General features: G+C 48.2%; 1 protein-coding gene across 1 annotated transcript; it reads right to left on the bottom strand.

The window, feature by feature from the left end:
* Positions 1-925: 925 nt before the first annotated feature.
* Positions 926-8220, bottom strand: LOC123122381 (protein PAT1 homolog). The gene is made up of 7 exons (XM_044542574.1): positions 7994-8220; positions 7781-7896; positions 5628-5788; positions 4636-4692; positions 4381-4450; positions 2062-3995; positions 926-1361 (listed from the first exon to the last, which is right to left on the bottom strand). Exons 2-6 carry the CDS (start codon positions 7788-7790, stop codon positions 2107-2109), a joined length of 2187 nt encoding a protein of 728 aa, XP_044398509.1. The 5' UTR covers positions 7791-7896; positions 7994-8220; the 3' UTR covers positions 926-1361; positions 2062-2106.
* Between the last annotated feature and the right edge of the window lie 2113 nt (positions 8221-10333).

The raw sequence follows: 10333 nt of genomic DNA, 5'->3' as shown, positions 1-10333 counted from the left end.
GAGGCGTCCCGGCAAAGGCAGCTCGACATCGAGGCAGCCAATGTCACGGCCAGGCAGAGGCAGCTCGACATCGAGGCCACCAATGCCGCAACCAAAGCAAAGGAGGTGGCCCTTGCAATCATGAGCGTGGACTTGACCAAGATAAGCAAGAAGACTAGGAGCTGGTTCGAGGCCAGGCAGAAGGAGATGTTCGACGCCGACGGCCTGAACTAGGTCGTCTGATCGGCCGTGGCCGTTCTTTTTTGGAGGCTGGCATGGGGTGCCGCCCGCTGGGTCACTGGTTGTGTGATGTTCGACGCCGACAGCCTGAACTAGGTCGTCCGATCGGCCGTGGCTGTTCTTTTTTGGAGGCTGGCATGGGGTGCCGCCCGCTGGGCCGCTGGTTGTGTGCCGGCGAGAAACACATTCATTTTGGAGGCTGGCTGTGTTGCCGGCCGCTGGCTATGTTGCCAGCGAACAAAACTATTCATTTTGAAAGCCGGCTGCGTTGCCGGCGTGAACTAGGGCCGCTGGCCTGAACTAGGGCTTGGTATTTCGAACGTTGTTGCTTTTTAAAATGGAGGCGGGCAAGATGGGGCCAAAGGATGCGGCTGCGCGCTGGACGCATGACCACCGCATCTCAGAACAGGTCCGGACATAGAGGCAGACAAGCAAACGTCCGTTTGAGGTCGCGCGGTGGAGTTGGCCTTAGCACGTCAGGTTGGCGTTCTTTTCACCGGTCCAACCAAGCGTATTGGCAGTAGCAGGTTGGCTGCTTCCAAAATCTGATTAACTAGTTAAAAATGGATTTGCACATGTGCTTCTTGCTGGTGTTCTTATTCGGGTTTTTACATGTACAGTAGACGAAATTAACATTAGCCAAAGTAACATACCAGAAAAGGCAACAGCATTATCAGCTATGCCTGACCAAGCATTGGAGTACTAATTAACCCAAACTGCAGAAATGTTTTCTGTCAGCCTGCTAAAATGTCAGGCTGATACGCAAGGCTTGCAGTAACAATTTGTGCCAATTCAAGAACAGAAAAACAGCTTACAGGTCATCAACAAAACAACAAAATTCATATACGAATAACAAAACTAAAGCGCTAAAACAAGTTTAGGTCGTGCAATGGAATGCAACAGAAATGCAACAGAAAGCGCCCTAAAAGTTTTGGCTGACAGAACGAAGGCTTAGGGCATTCAGCCATCATGTTCCCCTCGGGCACCATCCATTCTAGCAGCCTTCTCTACCTCAGTCTCAGCAACATAATTCATCAATTTGAGCTTCCTAAAGTGGCCGAAGATCATCCTTTGTATATTTGACCGAGACCATCATTCTTTGTCACCACAATATCTATGTTCTTCCCACCACTCGCAAGAACCTAAAAGTTTTACATCTATATGTGATCAGCTAACAAAAATAAAACTGGAAGGATAAACTGAAGATACAAGTTACAACATAACAGTGACTTTCAAATAAATAAAAGATCAATATAGATGGCAAGGATCCAAGAGAAAGCAAAATGATGATAGAAGAAAGATCAAGCAATTCCATTTGGACCATCCTGCAACTGAATACCATCCTAACAGAGAATTTGGATGTTACAACTGCAGGTAAATATCACCAAAAATTCAGCTACTGAAGATTATGTTCTTGCTCAACGTGTATGCTGGTATAAGTTGCAGACCTATGGAGATAATAAATAGGTGAATAATTGGCCGCCTGGCACACACACTACTTGGTGACAAAACATGGGGTATGGAGAACTGTTCTTTCTTTATTGGTATTGTTGAGAAAAGCTGCAAATGTATAATTTTAAACAAAGTACTCCCTCCGTCCCAAACTAAGTGTCTCAATTTTAGTACAACTTTAAGTATGAACAACCAGGTCTCGTCAACTTAGCAAAAATGGAAGTGATAGCAATCTGATGAAAACACTCATGCCACTTTCAGAGTGCAAGTAAAAGAAAGGATCACATTGGATAGAACATAGGGTTACCAGGATTCAGAGTTATAAAAAAGAAGGTTAGAATAAACATTAACGTGAAGCAGCTATGATAAAACATTATCAAAGAACTATACCATATCAAGTATATAGATTATGAAAAGCAGCTCTGTTCTTCTATTTCAGCTCTGGACATATTCTGATGCCATCGGCACATTACCAGACCCATGAGAACTAGAGCTGTTGACAGGCACAGTGCGCTGAGCGAAACTGAGCAACTGCTTGCGCTGATACTCATTTGTGTGAGGAAGGCTGGCACGCAACAGCTCCACTGGTGTTTCCCTGCTTATCACAGCTGCAGCAGCTGGTTGCATTTGCACTGTATGAACCACAGTATCAAATTTACTCATGCAATACCCCATAAGCAGCCCGAAGAAGGCATCGAATGATGCCTGCCATAGAGTTCGGTTCTGCATGCTGTACGCAGAGGCCACATGTTGATCAGTAAGAAGCTCTGTTGCTCTGTCCAGTAGAGACTTTATGATGACAGAAGCGCCGTCACCAGCAGCATATCCCAGAGGTCGAAGAGGTGGTTGCTGTGACGAACACGCAACAGCTGCAAGACAAGCACTGAGTCCACTCAAGTCCATCCGAACAACACAGGTGGATACGGCACTTACAAGTTTAGTTGTGGTCCCAGCTATGCTGCTATCAGAGGGCAAATTGCCGAATATAAATCTTAGATTCCGGAAAACTGCCATGCAAACAATCCTTGCAAGCTCACTACCTGAAGTAACAAGATCAATATAACGAGAAAGTAGTTTCCGGCCCTTCGGTAGAGATACTATGCGGAGAAACACTAGATCATCATTTTGCGACAGAGGTGCATCCTTATTAGATGTAAGTGGATCAACTAATTGCAGTGATTCTGCAAGCTGCTCGAGAAGAGCCTGTCTTCTGTTTCTAAGTTGCAAACCACCATCTGGCTGTTTACTAAAGTGAAGCAAACGATCTATATCATCCACATCCAGTAGTAGGCAAAGGCCATCTTCAATTGTGATTCTAGCAGCCAGCATCGGCTCTTGGTCAAGAGATTTTGAAGCAGATTTTTCAGTAGTGCTATCACTTGGTTCAGAGGCTTCTTCAACATCAAGGAGCGGACGGGGCCTGCGGATGGAAGAAAATGGAAGCCTCCCAAGAGCATCAACCTGAAGATACGCATGTGGCTCATCCTTACTGCGTGCACGAGAAGATGTATCTCTGATCAAGGTTGGACAGAAGTAGTGCTTTAGTTGTGCTCCTGCTGATTTTCTGGCCAAACAAGCTTGATGATAGTAATCATCAATATATGGATCGGTGATCTGAGTGGCAGCTTTCTGCATCCTTGCGATGTTCTCAATTTCTTCAGTGGACATGTACTTGGATCTGAACCGCTGCCACCTATTATCCATTCTCATATTGCCAGGCTCAAAACCTTGGGGAGGATAGCGCGGACCATGCCTTCCATGGTGTAACATCGATCTGGCTCTGGGATCACTCAAGTCAGGCATAACAAAATTTGGATCAAATCTACCCATCATTTGTGGTGAAGGATGCCGAGGACCAAACATCTGCAGATTTTGTGGCGGAGAATGTTGGGCACCAAGCATCTGGGCATGTAGTTGTGAGAACTGGGGTGGAGAGTGTTGAATTGGGAGCATTCCGTTTTGTTGATGGGGTGGCGGCATTTGAGGTGGTATAAATCCATTTGGATGCTGCATCAAAGCTGGTGTAAATCTGCTACCATTCCCACGAATCAGTTCAATATTATTGTATTGCGGCTCTTGGTGAGGATATGATGACATTCTCTGCAGAGGAGATGGCCTTGGTCCGAGAATAGGTTCAATAGGATTGTACTGAGCATCTTGTTGCGGGGATGAGGATGTCCTCTGAAGTCTGGAATCAGCAAACTGGGCTGGATGGGGTGGTTGAGACCACCAGTTTTTGTTGTCCAGCCGTTGTTCAGCACCCAATGCAGGCTGTGTAGGCCAGTATGATGATTCAGCCTCTTGTGCCCAGTCAGCAGTATAAGCTATAAAGTGCAGAATTATAATGAAATGATTAAATAAATAAAACTTATGTTAATGTGTATAGCACTCAACAAAGTAACAAGAAAACGAAGATTATTTATTTTCGGTAGTTAACTCAAGATTTGCATTCAAACAATGACAGACTAGCAGTAGCAGCCATATTATAGTAATTACATTGGTCAGACATAAGACATAACAAAGCCAAGTTAAGTGCATCATGATAACTGTAGCTGTGGTAGTAAGTTGAAAGAATTTAGAGAATATCTCTTAAGCATGTGCAAACATGCTATCTAACAGCATGCATAATTGTCCTTCAAAGACAGAAACAAAGTTAAAACACAAAAGCATATTTCCTCACAAATAAATGAGTAAACCAGCATTACTCACTTTGTCCAGGTAACGATCCCCCACGACTAACTATTCCTGATTGCTTTGGTTCGTTAACAGTTCTGGTCAGCTGAAATTGTAAATAAATAAATCAGCCTCACCAGTCAAACAGGGACAAATGAAATAGGGCAACCATGCAAATTAGGTAAACGTTAATTTTGGTAAAACAAAAGAGAGCTCATGTGACTATATTAGTATAATCTTAAAATATACATTCGATAATCCTAAATGAACTATGTACCATAGAAATCAAACCTTTGAGAATGCCCCTGCAAGATCATCAACACCAGTAAATGAACCTACACCTTCGTCCTGCAAAAGCAAAGCTTGACCAATGAGCGGTTGACCTTCCTATACAACAGAAAAAAGAACTACTTTTGCAATCTTTTAAGGTGATCAGAAATCCAGTGGGACAGCGTTCTGAAATCATTCCTAAATACATGTTTGGGATCCAACTGTGAGTGAAAACAAAACAGAAACTGAAGGGAATGAAGCACACAGTACACAGAACTTGTAACGGTTCCTACCTGAAGTCATAAAAACTAAAACTTGCTTGTGTATAGTTAGGAATACGCTTGTGTATAGTTAGGACTACCTCCCGCATAGTGCATTCAACATAAGCTTTCTAATTTTTCCAGGATATGTAAGGAGGATTTCCAACCATGGCTGTATGCACTTTACAGAGTTAACTAATGGTCCAAAATAGATACGTTAACTTCCTCAGTTTAAGCAGGACTTTTTCTGAATACATGATAGCATTAGTAACCCTAAAGTACAATTGACTACATTCTTTACCAGGCTTTCGACCAACATACACGGAAACAGTTAGCAATCACAAGAGACAATGCAAGCTTTCCTAGTTTACATAACAATGTATATTCCTATTTGCCTATTTGGTCGCATGTGTATACCTATAATAAAATTAGTTGCATACTTTGCATCCTCTACCAGGTTCCTGATGGCATGAACCAAACTTGAAAACAAGGGCTAGAACAGATTGATCAAAATTAAGATAATTTCTAAGAGAAACTCTCCTCGTGCTCTGAAGTCTACAGGGAGTTTGCGATCCTTCAGATATAAAAGGAAGCCTCACAATGCTATACCAATGCACATGTTACCTATTTGGCACATCATCCCACAAACATAACACCTATTCACTGTGGATTTTTTTTTTTGAAAGGACCAGAAGGCGGATAATGGTGGTCATGTCAAAACAGAAGAGATTCCAAATCTATCATATATCTTACCTCCAACATATCCCTTCCATAAATAGGAGTATATTCTTCGTCACCAGGCCCAACAAAACCAGCATCACCAGCATCATCATCATCCAATCCACCTAGCTCAACCTCCTCCAAGACATTGTTACCAAAGAAAGCATACTGTGATGCATCAAATTTGGTATCACCTGCACAGGGATAATGTCAGAACCCAGCAACAATAACATATGCTGTAGGAGAAGAAAGCAATATAAAAATACTATATCGAGAACATTCAATGAAAACAGTGGTAGACTAAGGCTGCATTTGGCATTGCAGTGGGTTATGATAACCCGTTAACCAGCTTTTACCTATTTTAGTGTTTGTTCAACCCTCTTTAATACCTTTATTTATGGCTTAAATTGCTACAGGAGATTATAAAATAAGCACAGTACAACACAGTTCAGCAACCGCAACCTGAGCCTAAAGCAGATACAGGTGGGCTCCGCAATAGAACGCTGTTGTGAGGTGTTAGTCATATACACTAGTAAGCATGGATACGGCGACATGGACATGGTGACACGCATACAGGGACATGGGATACGGCATTTTCCAAAATCAGCCCATCGGGGATACGGCAAGTATATATAAGAATAAATAAATAATGCCATGTAATATAGAGTTAAAGACGGAAAAATAACGAGAAAAAGATCACCCCATTCAGCAGTAACTCTCTGAACATAAGCCCAGAGAGGATATTTCGGATTCAGCAGTAACTCTCTGAACAGCTAGTGTCATTTCCTCCCCAATTGTCAAGAGCCACAAAGAAGATGATCCGTTAGTAGTTGGGCCGGCCCAGCTAGTGCCATTTTAAGAACCACTGGATGCTATAGATCAATCTGCGCCGTCAAAACTCAAGCCCTATCTCTCTCTGCCCTAACGCTTTGACCAAGCCGCCACTCTCTTGCCATCGCCCCTCCTCCCAGCGATGGATCTCTCAACTCCCCGCAGCACCTCTCGCCACCGCCCTCCTCCCAGCGTGCTCCTCTTGCTGCTGCAGCAGCGGCAGCGGCGGCGGCCAGCGCTGCAGTGGGGGATGCAGCAGCAGCAACGGCAGCGGCGGGGGATGCAGCAGCAACAACGGCGGCGGCGGCGGCCAGCGCTGCAGTGGGGGATGCAGCAGCAGCAACGGCAGCGGCGGGGGATGCAGCAGCAACAACGGCAGCGGCGGGGCGCAGCAGCAGAAGCACGGCGACGGGAGGGTGCTCCAGATCCAGCGCTTCCTGAAGTCGGACGAGGGTGCTGCTCCGACCGGCGGATTAATCGAGTCCCCCACGTGTCCCAGCCGTGTCCTCCCTTTTCTTTCTGTTTTTTAATTCGTAATTCAGGAAATACGGCGGGATACGCGCATCCCCGCGTGTCCGAGTGTGTCCCCGTGTCCGGCCGTATCAGCACGGGGATTCGGCAACTTCTGCCGTGTCCATGCTTTGTAGCATATACATCATGCAAAAGTTAAGCTATGACCAAAAGAAGCAATTAAAACTGCAGATGTAGATATAAGTAAGCTCAGCCCACCACTGTAATTGAATTCAATTAATGCTGCAGATTCTCCCTGCCCATAAAAGTGTGGGAACATAAGGTTAACCTGTTGCAGAAGAGAAGCAGAGGTGCCGAACTGCGGTGCTTCAGTGAGAAGCACCTGCGTGCGTGATATAATTCCCCTTCTTAAACAAATGTGGTTTTACAATAGTTTTGACAAATTAGGCATACTCTAAATGATAAAAGCAGGGAGTATTTAACGCTGCAGATTTTCTGCTACCCATAGAAGCGCGGGAACAGAAGAATTCTTAGAACAAATAACGAAAAGCTATACTGATTCGCTTGCTCCGCCGCAGAGCTAACCCAACACAAGGTGGGAACCACCGCACCAGGACTAATTCCAGCAGGTGACACTAGCTTAACTCACAAGCATGACCAGTGACTACCAAAATTAGGCACCGTATCCCAGAGAATAGCAAGGTAGAATCTCAGCTGATTTATTTCAAAATGAGCTTTATCAGTATTCAGTTTTACTTTTCAAAAGGATGAAAATAAAAGGCTCGGTTCAATCCAATCATTATCACAAACTAATCTCTCTGAACATTCTACTTTCATCAGGGGAATCTCACATAAACTAATCAAAAATAAAACAGATTCGTCACCTGACTCCATGGCGCGGGGGTTCCTGAACCCCCAAAATTTCTGGAGAACAAGCTGAGATCTCGAAGAGCCGAGTCGAACCGTCAAGAGGCCCGGCAGCGAGCAAATCCGTGGCTAGCTGCATGGAGCGAGAACGGGTCGAATTCGATTTGCTGGCAGCAGAGGAAAACACGAGGAACAGAAACCCCAGAAGAGCTGCGCTAGGGCTTCCTTACCAGCACAGCCTGGATGGATCTCCCGTCCGCTCCGAGCCAATCCAGCAGAGGGGAGGGGAGACTCCCAGGCGTCGCGCTTCCGCGGGAGGGGGGCGGAAGGGTCGGCCGGCGGCGGCGGCGGCGCTGGCCGCTGGAGGGCTCGGCCGGCGGCGGGGGATGGTGGGAGAGGAGGAGATTGGGAGACGTCGTCGTGGAACGGTAGAAGCAGGTTGTGCTCGTTATCAATCGTGGCTTTTCTTTCTTTTCTTTTTTTTTCCACCGCGAAGGGCCCACAAGCAGACGGAGTAAACCCCATACTAGTATATTACAACGAGGACCTTGAAAGAAAGACAGTTCACATCTATGGTCTTCTTATGTGATGCATAAAGGGCCCTTAGACTTCAAATATACTACCCATAGTGATCTAAACGATCTTATATTTCTTTACAAAGGGAGTAACAAGCAATCTAGTCCCTCCTAGACCGCCTCTCGACTATGTTATCGTCCAAGAAGTGGGCCATGTCATGTCCGAACTACTTCATCATGGTGGCACTTAACGGACAATTTGTTATCGCCGCCATGGGCTGGATGAAGGTGGTTGTCGGATTTCGGGTCCTGGCAAAACCCTTAAGGTTCGAACACTGGGGTGCGCGCGAAGATCTCCCCCTCACCGATCACGCGCTCACACGCTTCACGATCTCTAGGCTAAGCACGACGAACTCTCAACACACGAGACACAAGATTTATACTGGTTCGGGCCACCGTTGTGGTGTAATACCCTACTCCAGTGTGGTGGTGGTGGATTGCCTCTTGGGCTGAGGATGAACAGTACAAGGGGAAGAACAGCCTCCTGAGGTGAGGTGTTCTTGTGCTTGGTGGGTGTGAGGATCGCTCGAGTGAGTTCTGGTAGGTGACGATCTGATGCCCTCTACTGTGGTGGCTAACCCTATTTATAGAGGCCCTGGTCCTCTTCCCAAATATTGAGTGGGAAGGGAGCCAACAACGGCTAATTGAAAGGGGACAGCTAGTACAACATATCCTCACAAAAGTAGTCTTCGCCTGCCAAAGGCTCTGGTGGTGAAGCCGTCTTGGGCTCCACGGTGACCTCCGTCTTGCCATCCTGCTGGTCTTGGTGTCATTGCACCGATATGGAAACCTTTGCCTGATGCCTCGGAACTCCTCGCCTGCGCTTGCCTCCTTAGCACCAAAGAGGAAGCAAGGACACTGTGCGCGCTGGCGCCCGCCTGGCCTTGGTCGTCATGGCTCACGTCATGAGAACTTCGCGAGGTTTGCCTTGCCTTGATCTCTCCGCCCCGCACGAGCCAGCCTGGTGAGGCCGCTCCCGAGGAGGTCTTGTGTCATCCGCCTCGCGAGGCTTGGCCCCTCGCGAGGGTCTTGAGTGCTTGCTGGTGAAGATGGGTCGTACGGGCCCGCTGGTGGAGCCACGCCGTGGGCCGCAAGCAGGCAAGTCTGGGGATCCCCGTTCCCAGAACGCCGACAGTAGCCCCCGGGCCCAAGGCGCGCTCGGGCTTGGCTTCGAGGCGAAGCCGAAGGGCAAGTGCGGAGCGCCGCGGGCCCCAATAGCCTGCGGCCCTGGTCGACGCGTGGCGGTGGATTGGACGTGGGCGTCTCCACCTCCCCACGCTGCCTCCGCAACTGCCCGATTTGACGAGTCCCTGCTGCATGCAAAGAAATATCATCATTACCTGTGATCGTCGGGGTCGCCGGTTGGCTTTCCCTTGCTATAAATGAGGAGGGGGGCAGAGCCCCCCATCGCCCATCTCTTCCCATTCCACTCGCTTCTCTCCCTTTGCTCCATTGCCAGTAGCGACACCAATGGCGCCGTCGAAAAGGTTCTCCGTTGCGGAGAAGGGGAAGGCCCCTCGCGAGGGGCCCGGCTCTCCAGCGCCCAAGCATGGACGCGGCCGTCCTCGCAAGCACACCGCAACCCCCGTCATGGCCCCCCGCGGCCGCGGCGGTGCCGCTTCGCGCGGTGGGAGTCGCCCTGGTCGTGGCAGCCCTGTTGATGAGGGAAGATGCGTCGTGGTTGCACGGCCTCCCCGGCCACGCTTCCACTCGGCGGAGGTGCTGCCGGAGTTCGTCGTGTGGTCGGAGAACCCGGCCGGCAACTGGCTTCAGCTCCCGCGCTTCTTCGCTGACGAGCTGCCGACCGTCAGTCCATGCGGGCTCTGGCTGCAGGCGGACGGCTGCTGCAGCAGGGCTTCCTGGGTCGCGGTTGAGGTCTCCGTCGCGGGCAACATAGCCCTGGCTCGCGGCTGGCAGACGTTTGCCCGCGCTCGAGGCCTGGGCATGCGGTGAACCCTCCATTTCAAGTACGACGGCGATGCGACCCTCTACGTG

This window comes from Triticum aestivum, chromosome 5D (genome assembly GCF_018294505.1).
Source record: "Triticum aestivum cultivar Chinese Spring chromosome 5D, IWGSC CS RefSeq v2.1, whole genome shotgun sequence".
NCBI lineage: Eukaryota > Viridiplantae > Streptophyta > Magnoliopsida > Poales > Poaceae > Triticum > Triticum aestivum.
The sequence above is the reverse complement of the archived record's forward strand: the minus strand, read 5'-3'. Positions and strand labels throughout refer to the sequence as shown.

Coding starts and splice junctions, on each gene's coding strand:
- LOC123122381 (XM_044542574.1), bottom strand. Junction 4,693..5,627: donor ATGGAAGGGATATGTTGGAG/GTAAGATATATG, acceptor TTGCTTTTGCAG/GACGAAGGTGTAGGTTCATT. Junction 4,451..4,635: donor TTGCAGGGGCATTCTCAAAG/GTTTGATTTCTA, acceptor TTACAATTTCAG/CTGACCAGAACTGTTAACGA.